At 35.1% G+C, this 18,655-nt stretch overlaps 1 protein-coding gene across 1 annotated transcript in view; it reads right to left on the bottom strand.

Moving 5' to 3' along the window:
- The window catches only part of LOC137616354 (uncharacterized), a 335,573-nt gene that overhangs the window by 60,398 nt on the left and 256,520 nt on the right, over window positions 1–18,655 (bottom strand). Inside the window, exon 18 of the mRNA XM_068346014.1 lies at window positions 17,481–17,619. Within this exon, the coding sequence (XP_068202115.1) occupies window positions 17,481–17,619 (139 nt within the window). The remainder of the gene's footprint in view (window positions 1–17,480; window positions 17,620–18,655) is intronic.

Raw genomic sequence — 18,655 nt, 5'->3', positions numbered from 1 at the left:
GATCTAGCAGTTAATGTAAAGAAGTGATGCTTGGGCACACCACAGTCTGGAAGTCAAAAAGATTCCCTATCTTCTTGACACCACAAGTCAGTGGGGAGGAGGGTAGGCATGAACATGAACATCAGGCGAGTAACAAAATTACAAATTTCATTATTAAAGTTGTTTATTTCTATGAACGTCCACTCTAATACTTATATTGTTGACTACCAAACACTGATGGAAGCGAGACACCATTAAAGGAGAAAGATAGGTCATTTATAGTTTTCAAATAATAAAAATAATTACTGCTTATACTAGAGTATCCTTAAAATTCCGAAGACAATTTTGAAGCTAACTTACGGGGTAGTATTATACACAAGACCTAAAATTAGCATATATACTGCTCGACTAGGCTACGTCATGAACCAAACTATGTCCATTTACTGTGGTCCAGAAGTGCATATTTTAAATAAAGTTTAGATTCTTTGTGAAACTCATGGTTAGGACTGCTGTGTGCTGCCCTACATTTTCAAACCACCTACACTTTTTAGTACCCAGTCTTTGCGGTCTCCCTCCCTGCAGAACGCCATCTCTCTAGCTGAATCTGTCTCAATCTCCCAGTATCTATCATTGTGAAAGCATCTCACACAAGACTTTGTCAAGCAACTAGTGCTCTTCCTCTATCAATATCTTAGCCCCTAAGAGAGCTGCTTCATTTTCTCTCAAGCTACAGCTAAGGGGCAGAGGAAGAACATGACTCTTGACCCCTTCACTAAGAGGCAGCGGATCCGTCCTCAGCAGCTTTATATGAGATTTGTCACCATCTTATATATATGCACACTTACTCTATACTAACCAACATTTCAATGTTTATTTATTTTACTGCTGTTTACAGAATAAATGTTTCAAAACTTTGCTTTATTTTCTATTGTATTTCACTCTAAATAACCCAAAAAATTTTCAAGTACTGTAATTGTGAAGTAATTATAGAATGATTTTTCAGAAATTTGTTTTATATAATTTTCTCTAAATTATGGTACAGTACTGTGGTTTTGTGTTAAAAAAAACCTTTATATTCATTGAAGTGACAATGTTATTCCACAATAATTTCATGATAAATAGCCGTCAAAATATATAAAATTACTCATCAGTAATAATGGACTTTACGTTTTATATATATATATATATATATATATATATATATATTATATATATAGAGAGAGAGAGATAGAGAGAGAGAGAGAGAGAGAGAGAGAGAGAGAGAGAGAGAGAGAGAGAGAGAGAGAGAGAGAGAGAGAGAGAGAGAGAGAGAGAGAGAGAGAGAGTAATATAAATTTAGTTTGACAATAAGGTTAACTTGTTCTTCTGTTGTTCCATCTTTCATGTGACTGACACTATGAACTGAAAAATTCAGGTTTTGGGTATTTCTCGGGATTGGAAACAGGGAATGCACATCTAAAACATGACAAATACTGCGTAGAATATCAGTAAATTGAAAAAATTATATTACGCTAACTTTTATTTGCGAAAACTATGAACAATGCTATATGACAATTTGTCCTAAATTGTATTTTTCCTAGCTATACAAACCCGTAAACATTTAATATAGGAATTCGCTTCAGCTCAGCTGAAACAGCCAAAGAGAAAGAAAACCAGGCAGTTGTGCTGATTGGTTGGCTGGCGGAATGAGCCACCGCCAGCCCGCTTTCCTCATTCAAACACTTTAGGCTCAATGTGGAACATGAGAGGGGTGGTAGAGGCGGGCATTTATATTAAATGATTACAGGTTTGTATAGCTGGGAAAAATACAATTTAGAACAAATTATAATTTGTTCCGACGCGATATACAAACCTCGTAACCATTTAATATAGGGAGACTCACTGGTTGGTGGGAGGTCTGCCTTTGCTGCTTGTGGACAGATAACTGCCCGGATATAGACCTGGTCTCGAATGAGGGCAGAGGACTAAATCAACCCACCCCTGTCTCTCGACCCGACATGATGATGGTGGGGTCTGAGAGACTGGGATCCGCCACGCGATGTGTAAGAGCACCGCGCGACCAGAGAGCATAAACATAAGAGACACTAGACCCTAGGGTCACAGTGACTGGATAAAACTCCAAAACCAAAAGGCAAAGAGTTTATACATCCACCGTCTTCCCTGCCTAGCAGAAAACGGGGGGAGAATACTTGTAAACAAACTCTAGCAATCTTACCTGGGAAGACTTGTTTTGATGTATGGAACTCCAAGGGAGGAGACAGAGAGAAAGGTGGATCATCTGCAGACTGCTTTCACACTGTCAAGCATACCATAAAATCAAGACAAGACTTCCCTGTCCCAGAGGAACTGGAAAGGTCAGATAATAGCTTGAGCTGCTACCACAGGGCCAAGGGGTTAATGTCGTCATCCCTATGTACTATGTTTCCATCTCTATCCTTGATAACTCCAAGTTGCCCCAAATCCTATCACTGCCTTCTCCTCAAGTTTGAAATTTTATAGATATCCTTTTCTGTTTCCATTGTTAGGAGCCTTTTGTCATGAATAGGTTAATTTCATTAATTAAGAGAGCGAAACATCGATAAATTATATTGATTTCGTGAACAAGTACAATAAAACAGAAAAACACGATAATAGAGTTAAAGCGATTGTATATAGGAAGTTTCTATCGTATGTTTTGTAAACCAAACAGTTTGACCGGGAAACAGGTCATTAAAACAGTAACGCGACGCAGGTCTGATAAACATCAGAATTTCTTTTGAATGAAGGTGTCACCGGAAGTCTACATGTCACCAGCAGCCATCTTGGTTGTCACACCTTGAAATGTACCATATAAAAGTAGTAAAGTCTCCACATCAGTCAGTCCTGTCCAGCCAGTATCCCTGTAGAAAGGCCAGTTAGAGTTAGGCCTTATTGGACACCCCTTGCGGTCTGGCGTTCGCATACTACATTGTCTTTAGAAATGGATAGATATCCACCAAGCAACAGAGAAGGAACCTTTGAGGAAGGCAGGAGATTGGCTGTCTCTTGTTATGCAGTTATAAGGTCCAAGAACTACAAGAAAGAGAGAGCAGACTTCACATGAGACGAAGATAGAAAGCAACTTGTATACCTAGAGAGGAAGTCTACAGAAATCTTGTTCCAGGATCAAGAGTCTACAATTTGTGTAATTCCTGTCCTACGGCCCAGTAAACTTTAATTAAAATTTGCAGTTTTCCTCTAGTAAATTATTAAAATACACAGTGCTATACATACGAGCATTTTCTGAGAATTTACTTCATCAATATATTAAAATTCAACTTAGATGTGTGCATTAACCATCAACTTTGATGAAATAATTTACTTTAAGAAGCTGCACCATTAATCAATATAAATTATAGAAGGCTTTACGCTTTCATTCAACTGCTCTAAAGCTCTTCCAATAGCTATACCTACTTACCTCCTAGAATCTTTTTCCCCTGCACCTCAAATATGCTCAAAATATACCTACTTATGGTAACAAATATCAAATGTTATGCTACACCACATTAAATGATGACAATCAAAGGCAGGCTTACAGTACATGGTAGCTTAGCCCAAGGAATTCCAATCCAATTAACCTAGCCTAAGGTATGGGCTATACAAAACCACCCTATGGAAAACTGCCTACTTCATGTACAGTACCAACACCCTCCTATAACAAAAGAGAAATTATCACAGCATTACATTTATCCCTCGACATTTATTTCGATCATATACACTCGTGGACTCACCTATAAAATGTCAAAATATTGAAATTCAAAACCAAAAAATTCCAAACTAGATACACCACAAAGAAGAAACATGTACCATTGATTAGTATAAAGTGCATGTGATAGTAAATAAGGAAAATTTAATTTAACCTTCAGACAATGGCCATAAAATGTGAAAAATATTACAGCTTCTTTGTAATTTAATGGAATAACTATTTGAATTATAATAAAAAAACACCTCCCCCATGAAATGGATCACAAGAAATTGCTATTTTGTCAGGAGTCCTAAAGCAAGGTTTAAAAAAAAAAAAAAAAAAAAAAAAAGTCTTCATAAAGAAGTTGCCATCATGGAAAACATTGCTTGTAAATTTTGATACCAATGTATTGTACTCATTTAATATAACAAGGTTGAATTATGCCTCTTTTCATAATGGTGGGTACTTTCCTGACTTAGGACCACTGTTTCTCCTTTTCAAGTTGAAGTGACGAGCATCAAGACTCGAGTGGTCATACACCTGTTAACAAAACCCTGTTCCACCTACACAAATTCTTTTGCATACAACCAGGTAATGTTGTTGTGTATTGAATTTGAAGATATACAATGATTAAAATCTTCACCATCATCAGCCGTTACCAAGTCACTGTAGAACAAAGGTCTTAGACATGTCCTTCCACTTGCATCTGTTTACGGTATTTCTGTGCCAGTGCATGGCCACACACTTCCTTAGTTCGTTGATCCATCGTCTTCTCTTCCTTCCTCTGCTCCTTTTACAATCTCTAGGGACCCATTCTGTTATTCTTATGTCCATCTATTGTCTGTCATTCTCAGAATATGTCCTGCCTATGTCCATTTCTTTTCCTTACAAGGTGTTAGAATATCCTCTACTTTAGTTTGCTCACATATCCATGTTGCTTTTTTTCTGTCTCAGTGTTATTCCCATCATTTTTCTTTCCATAGCTATTTCAGTTATTATTATTATTATTATTATTATTATTATTATTATTATTACTTGCTAAGCTACAACCCTAGTTGGAAAACCAGGATGCTATAAGCCCAGGGGCTCCAACAGGGAAAATAGCCCAGTGAGGAAAGGAAACAAGGAAAAATAAAATTCTTAGGAGTAACAACATTAAAATAAGTATCTCCCATATAAACTGTAAAAAACTTTAACAAAACAAGAGGACAAGAAACAAGACAGAACAGCATGCCCGAGTGTACCCTCAAGCTACTACTCTAGCACATGTTCTAAGGCTTTAGTAAGGCTCCAAGTTCCTGATGCATCTCATTAAATACTTTTCTTTTAAGAGAAAGAGGCATTTTATATTTTATAATTTAATTTTGTTTACCAATTCATGGCCAGGTGGGTTCCCATGTGCACGAGATGTACCGTAATTCACCTAATTCGGTTTTACAGTATAGTGAACACCTTGAATTATCAGAAAAATCAGGATAGAAATTCTGAAACCTGAGAGCAAGTGAGAAATTTAGGCCTAATTTCACCTAAACGGGCGATAATCTCGACCCATAAACTCGGTACCTGTACTAAAAATGCCCATATCTCCATTTAAAACCAATGCAAAATGATCATTTACAAAGCAAATTGTTCCTTTTAATTATTCTTTCCAATGATATATAAATAAACAACTTTTAGGGCTATTTTAGATCATAAATCCCCAAATTGTTACTAGAAACTGAGAAAACTAATGATTTACCCCATGAAGGAAAAATTTTCAGAATAAAAAAATACTAAAGAATGGATGGCTTATATTGACTATAATCAAGAGAGCAACATTTATTAAAATGATAAGCATATTATAACATTCTATGCACATAGGAGCATAATGTAACTTTGTAACTTTTCGTAAAAACTGTTTTCATAATGCCAGTTTATGTTTATTGCTCTCTACCACAGTGTGTACATTAATATTTGATGAATATTATGTATGTTAAAAAAAAATGTATAGATTACACAGTTCTCTGAAAATAATTATTGACTTTATAAATTCTAAGTATAGCAAGAAATTTTTTATTAACCTATGATGTAGTTTTAGTATTAAATGGGTACAAATGACATGAGAAATCAGGAAGTTTTATTGGTTGAATTAAATTACTTCGAAGATCCACAAAAAATAGTTTTAATCAAAATTAATCCCTTCAAGCTTAGAAGGAAAATCAGACAACTTTTTAGGTAGTTCAACAAATTCATTAGTAATAGGACAAACATTGGGTTTCTCCCTCCATCATTAGCAGTATAAAATGAACTTTGTTTAAAACTTAGCTTACATGCTTTAATATCAAAAGATAAATTCAGTATATTTGGTAATGTAAATACATGTATTAAGTTTATGATTGAAATATCTATTGTTTATTAATATTCATGGCTAAATATTTCAAGTTTTAACTTAAATTCGTAAAGAACCAAATTAAGACAAGTTTGAATGGACAAATGACAGTATTTGTTTCTCATGATTGTGCTTTTGCTAAAATTCCTCATCCCATAATGTAACCAAAGGATTGCTACATGTTGCATCACTTACAATCAAGCCACTTTGACATTTACAAAAGTTGCAGCAAGGAATATGTAATATATTCCACATTTTGTACAACTGCACATCACAGTGAATTTCTTAGGTATGGGGTTCTTTCCATCAGTTGGAAGCAAGAGATCATAATTTATTTTATGACCATATAATGTTGGATCAAGGGCTCCCATTCAGCTTTAAATAAAACAGAAATCATGTGATTTAGTTCCAAATTCTTTTAAATGCATTTCTGGGTGTTCCTTCAGAGCAGTAAGTTTAGTCCCAAATTTACTTGTGCAGTCACAGCTAGTCAGGAAATGTACTGCAGGCAACACTTGGTATAGTCCCCCCCACCCCCAGCTGAGCAAGTCAACATATGATTGGCAATATACCTGACTGCATCCCCATATCCAGTTCTAATCCACAGTTCACTGCATCCTTGATAATGACGCTCATTCCGGTGATACAAGAATAGAATTAAGACACTAGTATCAGATGAAAGGATTAAAAGTTGGTTGCATCCTTGTTGAACTGCACGAAGACATCTAATCATGTCTTGATTTCATTAGTAGTTAAAACTGAGCTGCCTGTCCCTGATATATCATACTCTTGTAAAATTTATAGGAAATCCCAAGCAGACTGGAATGGGATTTTGCATGATCTTTTGTGCTTAAATTAGTCACAATTATATAGTAGTGTAGATCCTGTTATCCCTTTGAATGAGAATCTAGTCAACATAATTGATAGGCGTATCCCTTCTCGTGTGCTAAGGTATCGAATGAAGGACAAACCGTGGTTCAATGATGACTGTAGACGTAGTTATTTGGAGAAGCAGGAGGCCTATCATCTTTGGAAGGGTAACAGATCAGATTTGACCTGGAACAACTATACTCAGCTTCGAACTTTTGCTCAGAGAGTTTATGCCTCAATTGAAAAGGAGTACAATTTAGCCATAAAAGAAACCCTTTCTGGTACAACTCAGGAACATAATTGGTGGTCTACCCTTAAATCTGCACTCTTTGGTGTAGATGCAACAGTTCCTTTTACTTAAACCAGATGGCTCAGTCACTCACTGTCCAAAGGAAAAGGCAGCCCTTTTGGCTGATGTGTTTGACAGTAAACAGAGTAATGAAAAACTTGAACTTCCTCATTCCTGTTTTCCTGAGGCTAAACTAACTAGTTTAGCTTTTTGATCTCGTGAGATTAAAGCTCTGTTGATGGACCTTGATGCTTATGGAGGTGTAGACACAAATGGTATTTTTCCTTTGTTTTTTATAAAGACAACAGATTTCTTAGCTCCAAAGTTATCTGTTATTTTGCGCAACTTAGCAAGAGGAGGAGCTTTTAGCACTTGTTGGAGAATTGGTAATGTTACTGCTCTATGTAAATGTGTTTGTGATAGATCAAGTCCCACTGATTACCACCCATTTCCATAACTCCCATATTATCTAAAGTTTTTGAACGTCTTCTGGCAAAACATCTTAATAGGTTTGCTGAAGGTAATCATCTATTCCCTAGTTTGCAATTTGGTTTTCGTAAAAGCCTTGGAGCATACGATACCCTCCTTACAATCTCCAATGCTGTACAGAAATCTCTTGATTGTGGTCAGGAAGTTCGTATGATTGGCCCTGATTTTAGTGCTGCCTTTGACCGTGTTAATCATGAGGCCTTTTTTTTCAAACTCAAACAGTTGGGAGTGGGTGGGTTGTTTCTTAGCATTATTATTGATTTCTTAAGTAATAGATGTCAAAGAGTTGTTGTTGATGGGCACCATAGTGAGTATAGGAATGTGATATCTGGTATTCCACAGGGTAGTGTTATTGGCCCTTTACTTTTCATACTATATACACATGACGTGTGGTTTGGCCTAGAAAACAAGCTTGTTGCATATGCAGATGATGCTACTCTCTTTGCATTAATTACATCCCATGAATGTAGATCTGGGGTTGGTGAATCCCTTAATAGAGATTCAACTAAAATTAGTGCATAGTGCAAATTATGGGGTATGAAGTTGAATCCTAACAAAACTTAAAGTATGATTGTAAGTAAGTCAAGGACAGTGGCTCCTCAACATCTGGATCTCAGTATTGATAATGTTTCTTTAAATTTGTATGACTCTTTTAAAGTTTTAGGTGTGATTCTCGCCATAAATTTATTTTTAAGAAACACATTAGATCTGTGTCTTCTTCAATTGCACAAAAAATTGGCTTATTGAGAAAGTCTTACAAGATTTTCGGTGATCAATCTATTATGAAGAAGTGTTTTAATTTTTTCATTCTACTTTGTTTTGAGTATTGTTCTCTGGTCTGGTGTTCAGCTGCTGATTTTCATCTTAATTTGTTGCACAGAAACTTATGGTCTATTAAATTTCTTATTCCCGATCTAGATATTAATCTTTGACACCGTCGTTCAATTAGTTCATTATGCATGTTGCATAAGATTTCTAATAACTCTGACCATCCTTTACATTCAGATCTTCCTGGACAATTCTATCATGTTTGTAATACTAGGCAGGTGGTTAATTCTAATAGCCAGGCCTTCTCCATCATGAGGCTCAATACTACACAGTATTCTAGAAGCTTTATTCCAGCTATTACCAAGTTGTGGAATGATCTTCCTAATCGGGTAGTTGAATCAGTAGAACTTCAAAAGTTCAAAGTTGGAGCAAATGTATTTATGTTGACCAGGCTGACATGAGTCTTTTTATAGTTTATATATGACATATCTGTTTTTGACATTGTTAATAGTTTATGTAGGACATATCTGTTTTGATTGTTACTGTTTTTAGAATGATTTATTGTTAATTTATTCTCATCATTTATCTATTTCCTTATTTCCTTTCCTCACTGGGCTATTTTTCCCTATTGGAGCCCTTGGGCTTATAGCATCTTGCTTTTCTAACTAGGGTTGTAGCTTGGCTAGTAATAATAATAATAATAATAATAGTATAAACAATGCATTGTAGGTCTGGTTCTTCTACTTCAGAATTCAGTTCTGGAGCTTCAGTTCCCACCCCAGCAGCCAACTTGCGTGGAGTGAGATTATATTCATCTGGACCACTGAAATTCCTGGCATAAATCTCTAGTGCTGTAATGTATCTTTCCATGGATGTTTCAGAGCCACTTGATGAAGAAGGGACTCCAGCTTTGTCTTGTTCGCAAATAATGGCCAAAATTGTATTGCAATTCTATTGGAAGCCTCTTTTCCTTTTTCTGACACAATCTTTTATTGACATTTCAACATATGAATCAAACACAAAGCATACTTTTTAAACACTAAGTTGCATTTAATGTATTATTATTAAGATCTCCAAATGTTCTTACATTAGATGTCTCCATTTTATAAACATTATCCATTACATCCATAATAAATCCTGTCTTAATGGTGATTGAAGGTGTAGTTTTATCTCCAGTCTTCAATTGTTTCTCCAACTCATGAACTATGGCTCTCTTTGTTGCTGTTGTTAATAGGCCATGCTCATCAAACAGATTGGAAGGAGATAAAATATCATAATGAAATAATTCTTCCATTGAGTGTCCTCATTCCTTAGTGATATCAGGCATTCGATTCAAGTGAGCATCTTCACGTTGAGTTGATTTTTTTTTTTTTTTTGGTATCTTACTGATGACTTGCTTGATTGACAGAGTGAAAGCAATTGTTTTCGGGTTGGTCGTGCGAATTATGTCAGAGAAGTTCACCTTCGTCTGCACTTATTAAAAATATGTTGTCACATCTTTCTACGAGTCTCGTAATTGCTTGAATATTTCCCTCCTCAGACAGAGTTTTTGATGTAGTAAAAGATTGGTTTACATCAGAATTTTTGTGCCTTGAACTACCATTGATTCCTGCAGGACTCTTCCGATATCTATTAAATGTTTGCTCTAAGGCCATATCAGCTCCAACTGCTTTGAAACATCCTGGAGTTTGCTTTATAGCAAATTTTCCTTTCATGAATACCTGTATTCTACAGAGTATGTTGCCATATCAGTTTGATGATGCATGAGCTCCTGGTAGCTTACTCATAAACCAAGAAGATTGAAACTTGTAATGCGTATTGCACTTTAGCTTCACTGTTCATAATGTTTAATGGTTTCCTTTTTCTCCAATATGAACATTATAATACAATATTTGAAATAGACTTTGTAACTTACATTCTCTTGATACAGAGAGGCCTAATGATCCAGGAAATCTAACACTTCTTGTTCATCAATGCTTGCTCTGAACACTTATTCAAAATCAAACAAAATTTAACAGCAAAGAAACTCAAGTGGATCTGGGATTAAAGTGGCATTCAAGGACTCATTTGAATCTGCAGCATCAAAGAATCCATCATTAAGATTAAAAAATCAACATATAGGAGTAACTTACATATGCGTTGAACACATTCTTTGATTGAATCAGCACATTGAGATGTTTGGGCTACATCCTGTACTGTTACATTTTGATTTAAAACATTAACTTATTTACTTGTTTGGGCTGTGCAAAGTAAATGTTATTGTCAAAGTGGTTGACCAAAAGTAGCTTGCTCTCACGGTTTGTCACATTAGGTAACGTTGTGGAAATTATTTTTCAAGATACTTATTGAAGAAGTCTCTAATAAAACGTAACTCATATCCCAGGCCATTTGAAAGCACACTCCCAATACTTTCAGCATTTCTCCATGAGATTTGCTTTTCATCAATATGATCACTACTTATTTGATTTTTCTTAACTGTCATAATTTAGTAAGTAATTACAAAAGCTAGGTTTATTATAGTTATAAGTCTGCACCAAATACACTATTAATGTCTTGTAAATCATGTGCCCTAGTGAAACTTCATCCTGAAGGGAAGTAAACACTTGCTTCAAGAAATTTACTGGTTTTATTTATTTCAAAACCCACATATGACACACTTACGGTCATACAATTTGCACTTAACTGTTGGTTTCTCCTGAGGAGAGGTCTTTGATCTGATGTCATGGACAGACATATCCTTTTCTGCAGTCAGTTCTACTGTCTTTTCAATTATGTAAGATATGTTACATTGGTTTTTAATGTGATGCACAAAATTTGGTTTTTAACATGATGCACAAAATCCTTATCCCAAATTACTCCATGTCTCTTACAAACACCGTTTTTTCAGACTGATGCTACTTCCCATATATGTATTCAACCTTTTCCTGTTGTAGATGTAGGTTCTGACGGAGAAGCCTGACATTGTATATTTTCTGTCATCTACTAAATCTTCATGTACTTTGATTAATGGTACAGTCTCCTTTGCCATGGCTAGTCTGAGGAATAGAACCTAAAAGTTTGCAAAATTGTCCTGCCTTAGTGACAGAATTTATAAAATCAATAATCTTATAAGGAAATTATATTGAGAGCATTTTCAAAAAGGGTAATCATCAAATGTCAATCTAAATATAATGATAAAGTGCCACCTAGCAATGACTATAAAGTGGCATTTAAATTTTTTTTTTTTATGAAAAGTTACGGTATGCTTCTGTGTGTATGTGATATAATAAAGGGCTTATAATCAAAATACACTGTTGCTCTGTTGATTATGGTCAATATAAAGCATACATTCTTTATTATTTGATTCTGACAATTTTCCTTCATGATGTAAATCATTAGTTTTTCTCAATTTCTGGTAACATTTTGGGGATTGGTTATCTCCCTACTCAGATGCTAGTTACCAACATAAGAACCTGCTCTCCTGTTGGTCAGCATCTACTGTACTGTATCCCATCATGCATCTACGCATTGGCGTTCCTATTCCTTTTTGTTTCGGCAACGGTATCATACTCATTGACTTAGTGTTAGTGATTTCGCTTTATCTCCCTACTCAGATGCTAGTTACCAACATAAGAACCTGCTCTCCTGTTGGTCAGCATCTACTGTACTGTATCCCATCATGCATCTACGCATTGGCGTTCCTATTCCTTTTTGTTTCGGCAACGGTATCATACTCATTGACTTAGTGTTAGTGATTTCGCTTTATCTCCCTACTCAGATGCTAGTTACCAACATAAGAACCTGCTCTCCTTTTTGTCAGCATCTACTGTACTGTATCCCATCATGCATCTTCCCAATTAACGTTCCTAATCCTTTTTGTTTCGGCAACGGTATCATACTCATTGACTTAGTGTTTGTGATTTCGCTTTATCTCCCTACTCAGATGCTAGTTACCAACATAAGAACCTGCTCTCCTGTTGGTCAGCATCTACTGTACTGTATCCCATCATGCATCTACGCATTGGCGTTCCTATTCCTTTTTGTTTCGGCAACGGTATCGTACTCATTGACTTAGTATTTGTGATTTCGCTTTCATAACTATTGTACTGTATCATGTGTGATATTACATTATATCAGCCATGGGTCCTAAGAAAGTTGCTGATGTCCACGGAAAGAAGAGGATGATGCTTTCTCTGGAGACGAAAATGGAAATAATAAACAAATAAGAGGCTGGCATGCTGTTAAGTGTGATGATCGCGAAGGAATATGGCCGAAATCCATCTGAGATAGGAACGATCCTCAGTCACTTCAGGAAATTTTTAAGAAGAGGGCAGAAACAAGCTTCTTTGGACCATAAAAAAAAAAAAAAAAAAAAAAAAAAAAAAATTCTGTACTAACAGGACAAGCGGAAAAAAAAAAAAAAAAAAAAAAACTGCCAGTGATGAAGAAAATACATAAATAAATTTAGAAAATACAAAATGTAAAGTGAAAAAAAGAAAAAAAAAATTAGAAAAAAAAAATTAATCTTAAATTTATCATAAAGTTAACATTTCCTGCCATTTGTTAATGTGTTTCCTAAAGTAAGATGTTAATGTTTTCTGTCATTTATTATTCTGTTTTGTAAATTTAAGTGTTTACGTTTCCTGCCACTTGTTAACTTTTAGCGCCGTTTGTCATCCTCCTCTACTGCCCCACCACTTCGCTCTTGGACATCGCCTCACTCCAAAGGTAAGGTTTCACATCTATGTTACTGTATTTTTACTGTTTGCTCTAATTGTACTTTTCTTTTACAGGTAACCAATGGTCAAGTTACTATTGAATGATCCAAATAATTGTAGTCATTTGTTGAGTACTGTATAGTGGAGTGTATCCTTTTCATAATCATTTAATGTGGTGTTTTTGTACGGTCTGGAAAAAATTAGGCCATTTACATGTAAAATGCGACTCGCAAGACGAAAAAATCATGTTACAAAAGCCACTACGGAACCTATTAATTTTGTGTTGTGAAGCATTACTGTACAAGAAAAGTAATCAACATTTAAAATGAAATATTTTAAGAATAGTAACCACATTGAATTAAATATTCAATATATAAACTATAAAAATTAGAGAAAGAGAAATAAGAAAAGTGCGCCTGAGTGTACCCTCAAGCAAGAGAACTCTACTCCAAACAGTGAAAGACCATGGTACAGAGGCTATGGCACTATCCAAGACCAGAGAACAAGGGTTTGATTTTGGAATGTCCTTTTCCTATAAGAGCTGCTAACCATACCTTAAGTCTCTCTTCTACCTTTATCAAAAGGAAAGTAGCCACTGAACAATTACATTAAAGTAGTTAACCCCTTGAACGAGGAAGAATTGTTGTCAGGTGTATGAGGACAGAGGAGAATATGTAAAGAATACGCCAGACTATTTGGTATATCTGTAGGTGAAAGGAAAATGAGCCGTAATAAGATAGAAGGATCCAATGTAGTACTGTCTGGCCAGTCAAAGAACCCAATAACTCTCTCACAATAGTATCTCAACAGGTGACTGGTGCCATGGTCAACCAACTACCTGAACTATATTTCTTTTCTCAGCATTTTCATTGAACATTATCTTATTTTTACTCATATTAATTTTTAGTCCCCATTTCTGTTCTCTCTATCTAAATCTTCTATCATCTTTTGTAATTCTTCCCATGATTCACTAAACACAATTATGTCATCTGCAAATCTTAAGTTTTCAAGGTATTCCCATTAATATTATTTCCTCCATTTGCCCAACCTAAATTCCTGAAAATTTCTTGACAAACTGTAAATAATTTAGAGAGATGATTGCTGTACTTCTTGTATAGATATCTTCAAGTATTCTAACATAAGATTCTTCTATTCCTAGTTTTTGAAGGGCATTCATTATTGGTTTGTCGTACTTGGTTGATTTTTCCATTAGCTGGTTAATTACATGGATACGGTTGTTGTTGAATACAGGGTACCCAATTCTAAAGCCTCCTTACTCTCTCGATTGATTAATTGAATACCCACTTCTAAAGCTTACCTGCTCTCTTGGTTGATTAATGTCAAGCAGTCGTTCTATTTGGCCTAGTATGATCTTTGTAAATATCTTATATATTACGGAGCGTAAACTTATTGGGCGGTAATTTTTCAGGTCTTTTGTATCTCCCTTTTAGTGAATTAGCATAATGATAAGTTTTTCCAGGCTGTAGGTATAAAGCATTCTTGCAGACTTTTGGTGTAGAGTTCAACCAGTATTACTACTATGAAATCTCCTCCATCTGTTATTAAATCAATTGTTAGGCTACCTTCTCCTGCTGCTTTGCCTCTTTTCATGCCTTTTAATGCTTTCTTTACTTCTCCTACTGTTACGTTTGGTACCGGCTCAGGTGCTTCATTATTTTTATTGTTTAAGTCATTTCTTATATTACTATTGTAATGCATTGTATAGAAATCCTCTGCAATTTTTATCACTATCTCTATTGTGGATATTTCCATTTTCATCCTTTAAAGCAAACATCTGTTGGTGCCCTGTTCCAAGTCTTCTTTCCTTTAATCTTATGCTTCTTCCTCTCTTTAGTGTTTCTTCAAATTTGGTCTGATTGTGTTTATGAGTATCTTGGGATTTTAGATTATTTATTGTTTTCGATAGTTCTGTTAATTGTACTTCATCTCTTGGATTTTACTCTCATTTCCAATCTTTTCTTTATTAGGTTTTTTGTCTTTGTTGATAGTTTTCCTTGATCTTGTTTAGGAACTCTACCACTTATCTCTTGTGCTGATTCTAATACAAACCTTGTAAAATTAATGTTCATTTCTTCTTTACTAGCTTCCATTTCATCATGTAGCTGGGAGTACCTATTTTTTATTAACTCGTCAGAGATCTCTTATTACAAGTTTTTATTTTCTTTCTTAAATTTAATTTTTCTCTCTTTCTCTTTGAGCTAAACAAATTTTGCTTCTCACCATTCTCTGATCGCTTGACTTTAACTTGTTTAACACTGTAACATCTTTAACTAAATTAACTTTATCACCGAGATTAGAATCTATTTCATTTTTCGTTTCTGCATTTGGGCTTCTCCATGTCTATTTTCTATGTTCCTTTTTTATCAAAGGTGTTCATGACTTTAAGATTGTTTCTTTCAGAAATTTCTCCTCTCTCCTTTTGACCTACTTTACATTGAAATCCCCCAAACCAAATGTAAATTTGGGTCTTATGTTTTTTCATAGATATCTCATGATCTTCATAAAAAGTTTCTATTTCTTCCTCTGTATGGGATGTTGTTGGTGCATACTTCTGAATGATCTTCAGTTTATGCTTCTTATTTACTTTGATAATTAATCTTGCAATTCTATCACCAGTACTATAAAATTCTTCTATGGTACCTCCAAGGTTTTTATTAATAAGAAAACTCACTCCATTTTCTTTGTTCCTCTCATGTCCTTTGAATCAAAATATATGACCGTCTTTTAATTCTATTTTCTTAAGTTCTAATTTCACTCAATCCTATTACAGTATATCCAAATTTATTTATTTCAGTTCTTCTAGTAACACAGGAAGATCTTCTTCCATAGACAGGGTCCAAACGTTGTATGTTGTAAGGTTCAGTTCCAAAGGTGGCAAGTTCCCTGTAGTGAAAAGTAATTGCCTGCCACCCAGGGTAGTTGTTTCACTGCCGCTGGGAACTGGGGCCCGAGACGGGGATGTTTTATACATATTTGGGTTTTTGCCAGTTTTTATCACCACACTAGTCACTGCAGATTGGGAATAGTGGGAGATTTTTGTCTGATTGCTCACAGCAAATCAACCTAGTATGGGTGGCCCTGACTTGAACAGTATAGCTCTACTGATGACTGCGATGCGCAAACCCTTTCATCTCATCAAGGTATCCCCACTCAGAACGGAGATTTAAATATTAATCAATAAATAAAAAATTGATAAAAATAAATTTCAAAAAAGTTCTCAGAAAATATGGCATGTAAATTCAGAATTACCTCCTTCAAGTAAAGACTCACTGGCCTTCTAAAATTTCCCATAAGAACCTAAAGAAGTAACGAGCTTTTTAAGCTCATTATTACCCCAAATTGATTTGTCAAGTACTGTGTGGGAATTTGGTGCTGGCATATCATTTTTGTCATCATCCCCATTATAATGAACTAGCCTAGTCTTCTATGTATTTCCTTTGAACTAAAAGCAAGTTTAATTTTGTGCTTTGAACTTTTAATTTGGTCAGCAACCATACAGTATAAACATACTTTTCCAAAGGTTATTCATATCACAATATATTAACGTACTATCCTCAACACCAGACAGAGAGAATGCAAATCATGATTGCCCTGAAACAATTCTTTTGAACAATCTATGCTGTAGTTACCAAATAATCCAGAAGACATCTTCTTTAAATTCACTAAAAACCTAATTTAAACAAACTGGAGTCTGCTATCAAACCATAGGTAAGGTGACTGAAAAGACAAAGGTTCTGTGGCATGCCCAAGTAATGCATCTTGCCATTAACTGCTAGATTATCTCATTACTTTACTTGAGACCTAAGTCTATTGAAAGGAAAGAATATGGGGAATTATTTTAGATTTAGGGGTAAACATCATTAAAACCAAGCTTCCAGAGAAGCAAGATGAAAATCGTGGGAGTTTCATAGAAATAAATATACTGCCTGAATATTAATTTGATATTAATTTAGGAGGTAGGGCCAAATCAGAACTAATCCACGAAGAGTAAGAAGATTGGGAGTGAGGAATGAAGATATATAAGAAATCAATCCTAGGAGGCAAAAAAGAGTTCTATCATAGCTTCCCACATTGGATATAAGCAACATACAATTCCATATAAAAGTAAAGCTTTAGTCATAATCCATAAAGCTACCCCATTTCTTGTTATTACATGGGAAAAATGTGGCCACATGAATGACTTGTATAGGCCAAAACCCCCCATTTCAGCAATTTCAAGGACTAATACAGAGCAATAAAGGCTCATTTCAAAATTCAAATCATTAGTGAAAACACGTAAAAAAAAATAAAACTTACCGATATGAAAACGAATATGTGCAGTAAGAGCAGAATTGCTACAAAATCGTCTCAGACAAAGATTACATCGAAAAGGCTTCTCTGCTTCATTTCCATGGACACTTTTATGGGCTTCTAAACGAAAACGACGAGTAAATGACTGTTAAAAAAAAAGCATATTTAAACAAAATTAGAGTAAGTTCAGTAAATGAATATAGACTATATTAAATCATCTATGTTCATATAAGTTTATAAAGTTCTATATATTTGTAAAATACATATGTGAAAAGAATAAAGGATATTTGGACTACAGAAAACAACAGCTCATTGAACAATGGTTAGTCTAATGAATAATCATATGAAAATTTCATCAAATAGGGATAAATATTTCTCAAGCGAAATTAAGGATGACAAATATTTACATTAGGTTTCAGGGATGCAAATTAAATTACAATATACAGTACTACTAAACATTTGAAAGTTAACGGTGACTGGTTTCAGTTCCAGTTTCCTCTAGAGATGTTCACCCAACCACAGCAGTAACTTCCCCTGTAAACCTCTTAAACTCACAGACCAAGGTGAGGATCAATCTGCTGCCATGCGAATGCAAGGCATTCGTGTTACTACTGTACTAACCAGGAGCTATTGTGTGTTGAAAAGTTCGGATACTGAATATAAAGCAAAACATGGTATGTGTGTGTAAAAGAGAAATGAAATAGAATACAAGCACTGACCCCTCAAACATGGGGTTAGTGGGGTTACAACCCCAGCAGTAAGCAAAATCGTTGTTAAACGATCTACCCTTATAGTCTGAATCTTGAACAGCCAATTAAATAGTCACGTAATGTCAACCTAATTGCTAGTAATCTAGGCCTGAAAAAAAATCTTATCTTATTTAGAACATGGCATAATTCATGCCCCGTGCTTATCTCTCTTTGAAAAATGACAAATTTGGAAATAATTCATATTTTTCCTAATTATACAAACCTTGGGCTTTTTACAATGGATATTATTTCGGTGAATGCTGAAAACTAGCCAAAAGATTTTTTAGCAAGGTATAACTAACCCCCGCTAGTTGGTAGCGGGGGTAAACTAGTCGCCCTGTTCACATAGCAATTGAGTAACGTTACATTTTAAATTCCAGGGAAGACTTTCCTGGGGGTGAGGTGAAAGTGGGTCAGGTAAGTGTAAAGAGC

The sequence above is a fragment of the Palaemon carinicauda genome, chromosome 22 (genome assembly GCF_036898095.1).
Source record: "Palaemon carinicauda isolate YSFRI2023 chromosome 22, ASM3689809v2, whole genome shotgun sequence".
NCBI classification, from domain to species: Eukaryota; Metazoa; Arthropoda; class Malacostraca; order Decapoda; family Palaemonidae; genus Palaemon; species Palaemon carinicauda.
Note: the sequence above shows the minus strand (reverse complement) of the source record. Positions and strands in the feature narration are given on the sequence as shown.